The sequence below is a fragment of the Oryx dammah genome, unplaced genomic scaffold, assembly GCF_014754425.2.
Source record: "Oryx dammah isolate SB20612 unplaced genomic scaffold, SCBI_Odam_1.1 HiC_scaffold_28, whole genome shotgun sequence".
Lineage (NCBI taxonomy): Eukaryota > Metazoa > Chordata > Mammalia > Artiodactyla > Bovidae > Oryx > Oryx dammah.
In genome coordinates, this window is record NW_024070212.1 from 58206815 (window position 1) to 58221476 (window position 14662).

General features: G+C 35.6%; 1 protein-coding gene across 3 annotated transcripts in view; it reads left to right on the top strand.

Annotated features, from left to right (window-relative positions):
- TTLL7 (tubulin tyrosine ligase like 7) overlaps positions 1-14662 on the top strand; it is a 159408-nt gene that overhangs the window by 56206 nt on the left and 88540 nt on the right. For all 3 annotated transcript variants that reach the window (XM_040232450.1, XM_040232452.1, XM_040232451.1), the window contains exons 2-7: positions 1729-1928; positions 2155-2286; positions 7184-7305; positions 8260-8327; positions 12349-12507; positions 14379-14595. In XM_040232450.1, coding sequence (XP_040088384.1) covers positions 1904-1928; positions 2155-2286; positions 7184-7305; positions 8260-8327; positions 12349-12507; positions 14379-14595 — 723 coding nt within the window. In that variant the 5' untranslated portion in view covers positions 1729-1903. The remainder of the gene's footprint in view (positions 1-1728; positions 1929-2154; positions 2287-7183; positions 7306-8259; positions 8328-12348; positions 12508-14378; positions 14596-14662) is intronic.

Genomic DNA, 14662 nt, shown 5'->3' on the forward strand with positions numbered 1-14662 from the left:
TAAACACTCTGTTACTATAATAGGATCTTTGTTTACTCTAATAACAAGGTGCTGGATAAGGACCTATAAACTCAAATAGTTACCTGGGTATCAGAAGTTCCAGAAAGAAATCAACTGAACTTTAGACTAGTCCTTTCTTTTATTCTGAAAAATGATCCAGTTTATTTCCAGCTTGGAATAGGGATCTGTTATCAGGTTAGGGATGTTTACTGTGATTTCACTGTTTGCAGTATCATGAATTCCCAGAATACTCCTGTATCTTGCAGTATGGACTGCAGTAGGGTCACAAGCTTCTTGTACAACTAGATAGTATATTAGCATGCTGCCTGAAAATAGTGGGGCTCAATGAACAGAATAATCAGACAGAATTAGGTTCAAAACCTAGGTTTTCTTTTTATAAGATGTTTTACCTTGATTTAGTTAACTTGTTTAGCCTTGATTTCCATATCTGGCATACTGGGAGAGATGAGACCCAAGTTCCAAGTTTGTTAATGAGGTAAAATAGTTTAGATTCTTAACATAGTACCTGCCCACAGTTGGTCTGTAATAGATAATATTTCCCTAGTTTTGATTTTGAATTATTCTAGAGAATTATTGTAGTGAAAATGATTCCTGAAAACAAACTAACTTCTAAATTTTCTTTAATAATTAGTCTTATTTTTAATGACTGTTGGGAGTGAATTATAAGAGTCACATTTTATGTAGCTGAATTTTCAAATACTTCTGAATTTCTCATAAAACTGATAATCTCTTGATAAAGGTGTTGATATCATACCTTTGTTTTTTATGATAGGTATTATACTTTTCATTATATTTGGAGACATTTTACATTCAAGAGTCTTGATGTATGATGGGAGAAATTAGAAAGCTGATAATATAGTATAGTATAGTTAGGGTGCAACTCCTAGGTTCATACATACTTACATAATGAAAGTAAAAGTGAAATGTAATATAGGCCATATGAGGCATGGCCAAATCTAATTAGTTCATTCATTGCAAAATGTTTTATTGTGTTCCTCTGTGTGCCCAAATAAGATCATTTTGGTAATGACTCCTCCCATCTTCTACTTTTCAAAATTGTTCTCATATTTAAAGGCATAACTCAAATGTGATCTGTTTTATGTAGTCATCCCCTCCCCTGACACACACTTTAAAAGGGAATTTCTTTTTTCTCCATTCTGTCAGCATGTGACCTCTACCCTGGCACTGGCACTTATTTCACCATTTTATATTAAAAGTGTAGCTGCAGCTAGGTTTCCAGGCATTAAGTTGTAGGTTGTATGGGGTTCTGATATCAGAGAGATACTATTTTAATCTCCACTTTGTCACTTACTTTCTTGTAAAGATTTGTCCTTCTGAGCTCAATGTATTTACCTGTTAGAGATAAAAGCTTCTACCTTATAGTTTTGTTCAAAGATTAAGTGGTATAAATGGCCTGAAATAGAAAGTGTTCAATAAATGGTAGTGAATAGTGTTATTGTTTTTCTTGTTTGTGTAAATCATGTTGTTTACTGTATGTAAGTATGTTTCTTTTAGACTGTTGTTCTAAAAACAGAGGACTGTTGCTTGGCATTTTGCCTAAGGTTTAATAAATTAACTATATTTGTTTATTGACTACATTAACTTTTATCTTTACTTGACTTTTAAAAAGAAGAGTATTGACATATATTGAAGAAAAAATATCATAAGAGTTGTTTTGTACATGCCTGTGTTTTAAAATTCCTGCAGGTACCTTCTTATCTCATAATTTCAGTATCCTGAAATCTGAGGATCCCACCAAGATAATATGATAGGAACTTGCAGTGATTTGGAGCCGTATCCTACTTAGACTAATGTGGGTCTTCCAGGTTTCCTAAGAGCTTGTACAGCAACACACTCTGCTCGTTGATTGGCACAGACAAGAATGCCATCTCTGCCTCAGGAAAGAGGTAAGCAGCTTGATTTAATCATGTGGACCTACTATATAGATCTACATTTTATATATAATCACTGGTAATCTTTCCAAGAATTAAAAATCAATTGGGGACCCTTAAAGAATAAGAATTTATACTTTTATCTTGTTGTGGTGGGCGGGGGGGCAGGGGCATTTGTATTCTTTGGTGTGGAGTTCTTATTATTTCAATTATATTTGGTTGGTTTACATTTCTTTTAAAGTTATTCAGGGACCCACTCCCCTGGATCTGAATACAGAATTGCCTTATCAAAGCACAATGAAAAGGAAAGTCAGAAAGAAGAAAAAGAAGGGAACCATTACAGCAAATGTTGCTGGGACAAAGTTTGAAATTGGTAGGTCTCTTCAGAATAGTGAGATTTTCATAATTGTTGAGAAAGCTATTTGATGTTAAAAACAATGTAAAAATTTAGAGATTTTTCTTCTATGAATGGATTTTTGCCTTCTATAGAATTTTCTTTTTTATGAGATATTTAACATGTCAATAACCAAATACAACATCAATGAAGCTAAAAAGCTCTACCTGTTGATGAGATTGGATTAAATATATATGATTTTAGTGCTTAGTTTTTAAGTCAAGTATAAAGTAATATGAACAGTAAAACACAGTGGTTCTAGCTTTAATTTTGAAATACAGACGTGATTAGTTAGGACAGTTATGGGTTTAATGAATTTTTCACTTGGGACTAAAATTATTTTTAACTTTAACATTCATTATTTTGTAAATAATTTCAAAAACAGATTAAAACTATTATATGTACACTGAAAACTGCAGAATTTGAGATTCATGTTAAACAATGAGAAGCTGACTTAAAAATAGTGTAAGAACATATTTCTCTCTATGCTTTAAAAATAATTTGGATGATACTGTTTCTTTTTATTTATATAGTTTATTTTTTACATGTAAGCAGTATTTGCACTGCAGAGAATAGGTAAGAATTAATTGCTTTAAATTAAGATATTCTTGCCCAGCATTGCACTGAGAAACTCATCATTACTACAAGTACTCAAATAATCTTCCTTTTTAAAGCAAATAATTTCACATTAAAAGAGTTGAGGAAAACCACATGAATCTCAAGGATATTAATTATTCTTACCCGTGTTAATCTTTGAGAGTCACATTTCCGCTTGCAGTATTTCACCAAAGTTCATCAGCAATCAGTGGAATATTTCATAGGAATTGGAGTCCCCTAATACTCTCTTCCTCACAGGAGAAACTTCAAATCAAGTTAATGTGGGAGAGTGAAGTGTGAGTTATTTGCAGGGTGTTTTCTAGCTTGAAAAAACAAGAGTAACCATTGTCAAAGTGATAGATGGGTGGTGTTAACTTATCATCTTGTTTGCTTTTAAGATTGTGGTGGGATTTATAAGGAACTTGATCTAGAGGAGAGTGTTTTTAGGTGTAGCTCCCTGTCACTCCCAAGGGCTGAAGTTGCATTAACCTTCTTCATACTGATTCCAGACCTCTGTGCTGAGCCTGCTCAGTTGTGTTTAGCAAAATCTCTGCTCGGTCAGACTTGGAGACTTGGACCAGAGACTTCTGGGAGAAAACAGAGCCAAGTATAGGGGAGGGAAAGAGACAATTGGCCATGTGTCCAGGAGATAATGCTACCTTGCTTTCCCTTATTTAACCTAGTGATGTGCAACAGATTACTTCTTGTAATTTAACTACTGCTCCTTTGACAGGTTGGATTATGTAATGAAAGATGATTAAGCCATAGTCAGGACACTTGTGTTTTCTCCCTGATGTTGCCTGTTTCTTCATGTAGAATACTTTAACCACTACTAGTTTTGCTATTTGGAGAAGGCAATGGCACCCCACTCCAGTACTCTTGCCTGGAAAATCCCATGGGCGGAGGAGCCTGGTAGGTTGCAGTCCATGGGGTCGCAGAGTCAGACACAACTGAGCCACTTCGCTTTCACTTTTAACTTTCATGCATTGGAGAAGGAAATGGCAACCCACTCCAGTATTCTTGCCTGGAGAATCCCAGGGATGGGGGAGCCTGGTGGGCTGCGATCCATGGGGTCGCACAGAGTCGGACACGACTGAAGCGACTTAGCAGCAGCAGCAGTTTTACTATTAATGCTTTTATAACCCTGGACCAAATATTTTCACCTGAATTACCTCATTTAATCTTCCAAATAACCCTGTGAAAAAGGCTGTGTTACTCCCTTGTTGCCACTTTCTCTGACTTTACTTGCTCTAATAGTGAATTTGAAGTGCCTAATAGCCATGAGAAAATAAATAAGGAAAAATAAAAATAATAAAATTGGATGAAGCTTGTGGTTGATCAGAATATAATCTGCATTCCATGAAATCCTCTATAGTTAGAGATGTGTATGGATTTGACCCTGAGCTGCCTAGCAAGCAAAGCTAATAATTGCAAATAATCATCTATAGAATACACAGTGCCCAAAAGATAAAACCATACTGGTTATTCAAGGGAAATGCAATTTTCCTATTGCTAAGTCTTGAGAAAAATTTCTCCTATAATTTCTCATGGAGACACATTGCGGAATGGTGAACTACACTGTCACAGTAATCCTGTAATTAATATATGATGAAAGTTTATTACTTTTTAAAACACCCCTTAGGCACAGTTGAATAAGTGAAAGCTCAGTAAGAGAGACTTCCTCAAGGTTGTATGATGACAAAGGTAGAACTTGAACCTGAATTAATTTGCTTCCAAATTTAGTGTTCTTTTTACTATATCATACTGCCTAAATAAAATATGAATCAAATTTAAATTGAGTAACATTAAAGTATCCTCTGTATCTAAAATTCAGAGAGTTGTTACATGGATTCCTATTTTAAAAACTCCTGAGCAGCTTCTGAAAACTCTATGGGTCAAGGCAAAAAAAAAAAATAAGTAGGCCAAATTTGTGAGGAACGTATATTTGGCAATTTTTATTAAATGGGGACAAGACAGATTGTAGAAGGGAGTACTTAATTATGCAAAGGGAAATGTGAGAAAAATGGTTGGTGTGGTTATCTCTCTTTTACCAATAAGGGAATTTGGTTTGGTAGAAATTATATATTGAGGCAATTATTTCACTTCCTTTTTAAAGAGAACTCCTAAAAGACTCAGCTGGTAAAGAATCCGCCTGCAATGTGGGAGATCTGAGTTCAATCCCTGGGTTGAGAAGATCCCATGGAAAGGGAAAGGCTACCAACTCCAGTATTCTGGCCTGGAGAATTCCATGGACTCTGTAGTCGATGGGGTTGCAAAGAGTGAGACATAACTGAGCAACTTTCACTTTGTTTTACTTTCCTAAAAGGTCAACATTTAAAAGCATGCATTTAGACTTTGGCTGCTAACAACCTTGTATTTGAAACTGATGTGTTAAAGGAATTTCTTTTCTATGCAAGGGAGGATGGTATACTTAAAAGTATGCCAATTGATTTCTAAATTTCATTTCAGACAAAAATATGAGTAGACAGCTTAGCTGGAAAAAAGTGACAGTTTAATGCCCGACGTCATATATTTTTTTGAAGTTCAACTCTTTTAGCTCTTCAAGCTTTGAATTTCATAGTAGGAGAGATTTATATAAGATGACCTTACAAATTTGATTTTGTGAATTTAGAGAAAGAATGGATTATTTCCATCATTGTTATGTATCCTGAATGTTTCCATCCTCACCAGCTCATGTATACATTAATATCCACAGTTTAGTAGCTCAGTATACTCCCTCTGTCCGTAACTACCACCAGTGTAGTTTCTCTCATCAGGGTCTTCCTAGTGATTTCTGAGAGGACTAAGACAATGACTTGCATCTACTTGGGACCACGTCTGCTTCTGAGCTATGGTTCTGACCTTGACATTGTTTTCTGCTTGTGAACCAGTTAACAGAACTCTCCCAGGCTGTGTCACTACGGTCCTCCCCTTCCCCACAAGCTCTAGATGACACACAAGCTCCTGGGCCTCAGGACGCCAATGCGGCTTGGTAGTCTGGGGCAGAGAGAGGAACAGCCCTTTCCCCAAATTTGTACTGTATGTTGTCACCCAGGCCTTCAGAACAACCCCAAGTTTTATCAAGCTGCGCTCATGGAAAAAAGTAGCTTCACCCCAACAGTCCTCTCCCTAACCTCATTTGTCTCCAGTCACTGTCCTCTTCTATTATTATGCCTGTGTTCCAGGCATTATTGTGTAAAAAGCCTGTTCTGTCTCCACGATCAAAAAGAAATCAAAAGAGTCCCTTGGATTTGAGACCAACTGGTGTCTGGTCATTAGTTTTATACTTGAGCCAGGTACACTTAGACAATTAACCCCTTTTTACTATATCTTCCTGCTGTTGCTACTGCTAAGTCACTTCAGTTGTGTCTGACTCTGTGTGACCCCATAGACGACAGCCCACCAGGCTCCCCCATCCCTGGGATTCTCCAGGCAAGAACACTGGAGTGGGTTGCCATTTCCTTCTCCATATCTTCCTATCTATGGGCAATGAAAGGAAAGTAGGCATTGAAACACTCCTATCTAGTTATACCATTATATTAAGACTCCCAATTGTATTGGAACACAAAATTTATCCTAAGTATTTTCTGATCTTTATTCTAAACTTGAAATTCATTGGAAGAAAGATATCAATATGTTAATTGTTATATCCAATATTGTGGAATCTATAAAGTAAGATTTTCTCTGAACATATTTTTTGTGCTTAGGATTAGAGGGTCAGGAGCTGATGGGAAGGCCGGAGTTTCTAGATCTCTACTATAATTTTGCTTTATTATTTTGTATCCTGTGTCAGTGTAACTGACTTGGTTTTTACTGCTAAAAATAATTTGAATTAGGGAGGTGGAAAGTATAGGATGGGTCTGATGATCAGGAGCTATTTTTATCCTTTCTTTTTGTACCTAGCCCAAGGTCATGAAAAAGCCGTAAAAGTACATTTTCCTGAGTCGAGGTGTTGTGTCGGCTGTGTGTGTTTTCACTGAGCTATGAATAATCACTAAGCTCTTTAACAGTATTGTGTACCTGTTATATCTCAGAAAATTGAAACTAAGGATTTTGGGTGCCAACTAAAAGCAGTTCTCTGTTGCTGTTGAGTATAATCCAGCTTTAGATAATTCGTTGTACCTAAATTAAGGTTATCCTATAAATAAAGGAAATTTTACAGATAAAATACTGTGAGCTAAAATTGATATATATACATAATATACATATATAAGATTTTCGTAATGACTGTGTTTCAGAAGCATTTTAATTTTGGTTTAACTTAACTGTTTACTTGCAGTTCGTTTAGTAATAGATGAAATGGGATTTATGAAAACACCAGATGAGGATGAAACAAGCAATCTTATATGGTGTGATTCTGCTGTTCAGCAAGAGAAGATTGCAGAGCTGCAAAATTACCAGGTAGGAAATTAATCATGACCAATTATTGGTCAGTAGGAAAATTCTATGAATTCCGTTATAGTTTTCTTTAGGTAGGGTTCTTAATATGTTGACATATTAATTTATTTCTCCCTGATGGCCCCCATGGCTCAGTGGATAAAGAATCTGCCTGCAGTGCAGGAGACACAGGAGATGTGGGTTGAATCCCTATGTTGGCAAGGTTCCCTGGAAGAGGAATTCGCAACCCACTCCAGTATTCTTGCTTGAATAGGCTTCCCCGGTGGCTCAACAGTAAAGAATCCTCCTGCCAATGCAAGATACACAGGTTTGATCCCTGGGTTGTGAAGATCTTCTGGAGAAGGAAATGTCAGCCCACTCCAGTATTCTTGCCTGAGAAATCCCATGGACAGAAGAGCCTGATGGGCTACAGTCCATGGGGTCCCGAAAAGAGTCAGACACAGCTTAGCAACTATACACAAAACACAATTTACCTGAGTAGCCTGTTGCCTGAAGACTGCATCCTTTCAGATTTAACTTTAACCTCTTTCCATCTTTAAGGAAGAATTGATAGAGGAAAGCTCTTCCTAGGCTTGTGCTTTGCATTATGCATACAGATGAACAACGTGAAATAGATTGCATAAAGGGATCTGAATACAGCTACCCCTTTTAATGTCAGCTATGTGTAGTTTGGCTTCATTATTTCATTATTAGAATGTAATACAAGTATATTAAAAAACAAAAGCCAAATACATGGAGTTTTAGGCAATTGAGATTTTGTATAGTTCTTTACCTGTTTTTGTAGTGACTTGTACAAAATTGACTGTAGACAGCAAGTTCATTTTCACCAGTTTTTTTAGTCTTTAGTCTCTTATTAAAAAACACTAAACTCAAAGGATGCCTGTAACTGTATCATAGTATAAATGAATATGTTCATTAGGTCAATGAGAATATTAATGTTTGCTTTTTATTTTGCAGAGGATCAACCATTTTCCAGGAATGGGGGAGATCTGTAGGAAGGATTTCCTAGCGAGAAATATGACCAAGTAATCTTCATTTTCTTGTAATAGAGAAGACCTATTAAAAATTACATAGTGCTCTCTTTAACAAATTAACATTGATTTGAAATGAAATTTCAATGGAAGAGAGAGAATTTCAGAGCTGGAAGAGTCTTAAAATTTTACTGGTTCTGTTCTTTGACTTTGCAGAGGAGGTAATTGAGGGTCAGAGACATGAATACCTTGTGTAAAGTCAAAGTTAAGAGCAGAGCTGGAGTAGGATCTTGGTCTTAAAATTTCAGGGTTCTTTTCACTACAACTTGCTATCTCTCCAGCAAAATAAATTTTTTGTTTAAATGTAAGAAGTTTTCTGTACTTAACATTCAATATATGCTTACTTATTTTCAGTTAAACCTTGCACAAACTAATTTGTCACATTTTATCCCTCGTGTCGGTGTGTTCAGAATACTGGTTACTGAGCATCTGATATGTGCCAAGCACTGTAGTAGGTGCCTGTCTGCACACACATAGAACACATATCGATGTGCCTACTCAGGGCTACATGCACAGATATTTATTTTGGAGACCATTATTTAGAGTAATAATATGCGTTCATGGGAAAAACTTTTAACAGGTAAAGTCTTATAGTGAATATATTGCAGAATTTTTGTGCAGTTTATATTTCTGTTAGATTTTTTATTTTCAGAAAGTTGATAAATTGAGAAAAAATATTAAAAGAGGATTCTTTCACAGATAAAGGTTAGCAAGATGCATGTAATTCAAGAAATATTAGTATTCATCCATGTGAAAGCTTATAATCCATTCACACAACAGTATTTTTGGCATGTCTGTTGTATACCCTTGAGACTGCTAGCTTTGAAGTAAACAAGTTAATTAAAGCCTCGTTTCTGCCTAGAACTCACATTGTAGTAAGAGAGGAGCACTGATACATAAACAGTTTGGTCCTGTCTCATTTGAGGTAGAGACTGTGTGATGAAGATGGTGGGAGAGATTCTTTATGAGACAGCAGGGAAGGGTTTCTGGAGAAATTAAATTATGAGATGGATATTGAAAGGAGTAAAGGAGTTCACCCTTTGAGAAGAAGATAAGAAAATTGTAGGCAAAGACAGCAGTGGGAGAAGGTATATGGAGATTTAAATCACATATGTTTGGGAGAACCTCAAGCAATTTTTCTAGTTAAATAGGATATTGGGAGGCTCAACCTCAGATGATGCTGGAAATAACTGTAAAGACTAAGCTGTGTACACTGTATTATTGTATTTTGTTTAATCATTGATTCTTTAACCTCTTTACTCAACAAACATTTCTGCCTATCCTGAGAGAAATGAGGAGTGTTTAATGGGCCTAAGCAGAGAAATAATCTGTTTTAGATAGTTTCGGTGGTACCATGGGATAATGGATTCAATGATGGTAGGACCAGAGAGTGAAAGCCCTGGCAGAGATGCTTTTCATTATCTAGTTCAGAAATAATGAACATCTATTGATCCAAAAGAGAGATAGGACGAATGGGGAAGAGAAGATAAATCTGAAAGATATGAAGACCATGGAATTTCTGGGACTTGAAAACTGCTCTGATGTGAGAAAGGGGAAGAGAGAAAAGGGGGAGAGAAGTCTCCAAGATTCTTAGGTTTCTGGATTAGGATGTTATGTGGAGGGTGTGATTTGTTAATGTAGGAATTACAAGAAGGATGGACTTTAGTGGAATGGGAATTAACCTCTAAGTTGGACACGTGTTTCTTTTAAGTCATTTATTTCCATTTAACACATATTTCTTAAATGTCTATTGAATGCCAGGCATTGTGCTGGGCTCTGAGCACATGAGGTGATCAAAAGCAGAGTTATGGCTTTTACAGCCTTGCACTGCAGTTGTGATAAGTGCTATGAAGTAAAGATATGTAGTCCTAAATTAGTGCATAGTGAAGGGCTGCTAACTTAGGGAAGCTTTGGAGAGTTTCCCTGAGGAAGTGATATGGAAGCTGAAATATGAATGATGAGTAGGAGTTTATTGGTGCAGATGGTATGTAATAGCCTTCTGGGCAAGAAGAATAGTATGGGCCTAGGTCTGGGAGAAAACATGGATAGTCAAGATTCTGAAATAAGGCCAATGTAGCTGGAACACAGAGAGGTTGATGGGGAGCAGTGGGGGAGATTGGTTCAAGAGTGATTTTTCAGGATGATGATCTTTATCCTAAATGCCACAGAAGAGGAGGAGGAGATGAAGTTGATAATATGACCAAATTTGCATTTTTCCAAGATCATTCTGGCTGCTTTGTAGACAACAGAAGTCTGTATGGCCCAGGAGAGGCAAGAGGGTTAAATGTAGACCCATTAGTAGGCTGTTGCAATTAGGCAGTTTTTCACTCTGTAGAATCCTTGCAAATCTCCTTAAGGAAAAAAAGATCATCTCTTAGGTAAAAAGTGATGACCAAGTAATATTAAAAATAGAGTTAAAAAAATGTTCAATATCATTTAGTAAATCTATGACAGAACTCTGAGCAGAAATTATTCCAGCATCCCAAATTCCTAAGTGAGACTGCGTGTCTTTTTTGAAGCTACATATTTTTACATTAAATGATTTGTGCTAGATCACCTAAATTAAATAAAGTATTTTTCTTGAATATATGTATGCTTGGATTTTTTTCAAATGTATATATGAAGAAATGGTATTATTCACAAACATTTCATGGTTAGTTTTAAATATATTGTTCTATTAAAGATTTAACTTAATCTAATTTTATATTATTGTTACAAATTTATTTATAAAAATATGAACACATGTAAGGGTGTTGGAAGCAACAGTGGTACATTAAGACTGTTATTGTGCTTCCATTAGATTTGTGTGTGTTTGTGTGTTTCAGACCAATCAATGTTAGCCTGTTTTGTAGTGAGGTTGTTTAGCTGGTTGGTTTATTTTGGATTTGATAGATGGAGTTGGTGATTATTTTTCTTCTTATAGTATAAACAATTTTTTTACAGGGTTCTCTTGAAAGAGCACTTGAAGTATAACTATATGACCTTCTAGTCATGGAGTCCAGTGGCTTATATATTCCACACTCTAGTCTTACAAAATGGCCCTACTTCTGTGCATATTGTATACTAGGGTCCCATTTTAATTTTGACTAATCTCATTTGGGAATAATATTTGCTCATCTATAAAAGACTTGCATACATTTATAAAGAAGACTTTTTGAAACAATCAGATTTTTCTTTAATAGACATAATTTAAAATATTTCTACTGATTTAAAAATTGTCATTGAGAATCAGTGTGTATGGAATAAATAGCATTTGGATTAATCAACAGCAAACATTTTATATCTAGTATTGTATCAATATCCCTAAGTTATGTATCGTATAGGCAGCCTGATTTATAGCAAATACAAAAATGTCAGGACAAACATTATAGCAATGAAAACACGTGTGTAGGTAGATAGTAGTTCATATAAACAAAACCTCTGCTGACTCTGAGGTTTCACTGGTTTTCTCACAGAAGTAGTAACACTCAAAAAGTACTGGGGTAAAAGGCAATTTAAAAATTCCTCCCTGTGTATGACCCAGTGAACTCCAAATCATCTTTTAAGAGGCAGTATTCATGATACAAGGCTGTGAACCATACTGACCACCCTCATCCCAGAGCCAGAGTTAATGATTCCTTCCACATTTTACCTTGCCTTATATACCTTTTTTGCAACTATCACATTGGGTTTAATCAATGGCTTGTATGTAAATACCTTAGAACCAAGACTATGTTAATCCTCAGTGCCCAATATATAGCATATACTCAAACATTTGATCTATTAATATGTAAATTAGTACCTAGGGCAGAAATTCTTGTCTGTTTTTTTCACTACTGTATTCCTAGTATCTAGAATAGTGCTTAACAAGTAGTAGGTGATTAATAGGCATTTTAGAAAATGAGTCAATGAATGGATCAATAAGTGAAGAAATGGAGAGAATTTAAATCATTGTAGTAAATGTCAGTAGTAAAGAGAAAGGAAGTTTAGACAAGGTGGAATAGAAAGTACTTTTCATATTATCTCTCATTTACAGAATGATCAAGTCCCGGCCTCTGGATTATGCCTTTGTTCCTCGAACATGGATCTTCCCTGCTGAATATACACAATTTCAAAACTATATGAAAGAATTAAAGAAAAAAAGAAAGCAGAAGACTTTTATAGTAAAACCAGCTAATGGTGCAATGGGTCATGGGTAGGTGTTTTTCATCTGGAATACATAAAATTTTTAAAGAATTGGGAGAAAGAATAAATGTGACTATTTGCTCGTGGTTGAGTTCTAATATGAAAAAATAATAAAATAGATTCCTAATTGTTGCTTATTACGCCTCTTGGATGTGTATGATAATATTTTTTTCCTCAGATTGGGAGATTTTCAGCCATTATTAATTCTCCAGAGTATTTTTTCTCCTTTTGAGACTACCATTATGAGCATGGTGATATTATTGATATTGTTTTGTAGGACTCTCAAGTCAGTTCATTTTTCTTTTATTTTTACTTTCTTATTTCTCAGACTAATCTCAAATGGTTTATTTTCAAGTTTGCTGATTCTTTTCTGCCTTCCCAAATCTTATGTTTAACCCTTCCAATGAATTTTTGTTTCAATTAATGTACTTTTCAACCTCAGAATTTCTGTTTGGCTCCCACCCACATTTCCCACCACCTTTAAAATATAATTTATATCTCTACTGATATTCTGCATTTGGTGAGATATTATTCCTATGATTTCCTTCTGTTTTTTGTACATGAATTCCTTTAGCTCTTTGAGCAAATTTAAAATAGTTGATTTTAAATAATTTATTGTCTAGTAAACAAAATATCTTGATTTCTTCAGGTATAGTTTCTAATAATAGAGAATTTTTCTTTGTATGGGCCATAACTTTTTTTTTTGCACGACTGATGATATTTTGTTGAAAACTGGACATTGTGAACGTTGTAACATGGCAACTTTGATAATTAGATTCTCCTCTACAGGGATTTTTGTTACTGTTTGTTCTAGATGTTGTTTATTTGTTTAATGACCTTTCTGAAACAATTTTGTGAAGTCTGTATTCTTTATTGTGTGTGGCCTCTAAAGTTCCTGTTCTGTTAGGCAAGTGGTCAGCTGTAATTGTCCAATCTGTTAGTTTTTGAACAGAGATTTCTATAAACACAAAAATTCCCCCAAACAAAATTGAGGGAACAAAAAAATTCCCCCAATCCTTGCAGATGGGTTGTGTGTGTGTGTGTGTGTGTGTGTGTGTGTGTATGCATGTTGTAGCATGCCGTCAGTGCTTAGCTAGGCATTTGCAACTCTGCCTTAGCCTTCACTTCCTGCTTGTACAGAGCTGGATGGTTAGCTAGAAGTAGGAGCTTAGGGCCTTCTCAAGTCTTTTCGTGAGCATGCATTTAACCCTGGGCAGGCATATGGGCTTCTAGAATCTTAGAATAGTTCAGAGCTTTTCAAAGCCCTTCTTCCCCAAACACTCTCATTCTCCAGTCTTTTATCCCAATCTTTGCAGTTAGTCTGTTATGTTCCCCAAATATTTGTTGCCTTAGGCAGCAGAGACTAATACATCTGTCTCTAAATGTTTATCAGCATTTGTCTCCCATTCCCCTCCCCCAAATAGCTGCCTCAGCACTGGGAGAGTTCTCAATTAGACAAGATAAAGCAAATCCTTTGAGATCCTCCAGGGAACCCCCAAACTGATTTAAACACATGGACAAACAAAACCATAAGAATAGGTCTGTTCTGCTCCCCCTAGAACCAGTGCCTATAGTAGGAACAGGGGCTGCTGCTCAAGGCCACTGCTGAGCTGGGAGATGGAGTGGTACCAGAGTAAATTAAAATGCTAAGAAGTTCTTTTAGAGAGATTCAACTTTTTTTTTTTTTTAATTATTACAAGTTCCCTGGTTATTACAAGCTTTTGGTTTGTATCCAGGATTCTAAAAAATGGCTTCTGACAGTATCTTTATGCTATTTTTTGGTGTGTATGTGATGGAGTCACTTTCCTCTAGAGTATTGTCTGCAATTTTGTAAACATCTTGACTCTAAAATTATCCTTTTAATCTTTTCTTTAAATTTAGGATTTCTTTGATAAGAAATGGTGACAAGCTTCCATCTCAGGATCATTTGATTGTTCAAGAATATATTGAAAAGCCTTTCCTAATGGAAGGTTACAAGTTTGATTTAAGAATTTATATCCTGGTAACATCATGTGATCCACTAAAAATATTTCTCTACCATGATGGACTTGTGCGAATGGGAACAGAGAAGTACATTCCACCTAATGAGTCCAACTTGGTAAGTGGTACTAGACACTATGGTTTTATTCATTTGTTCAGGGTCTACTTTTTAAAATACCCATTGT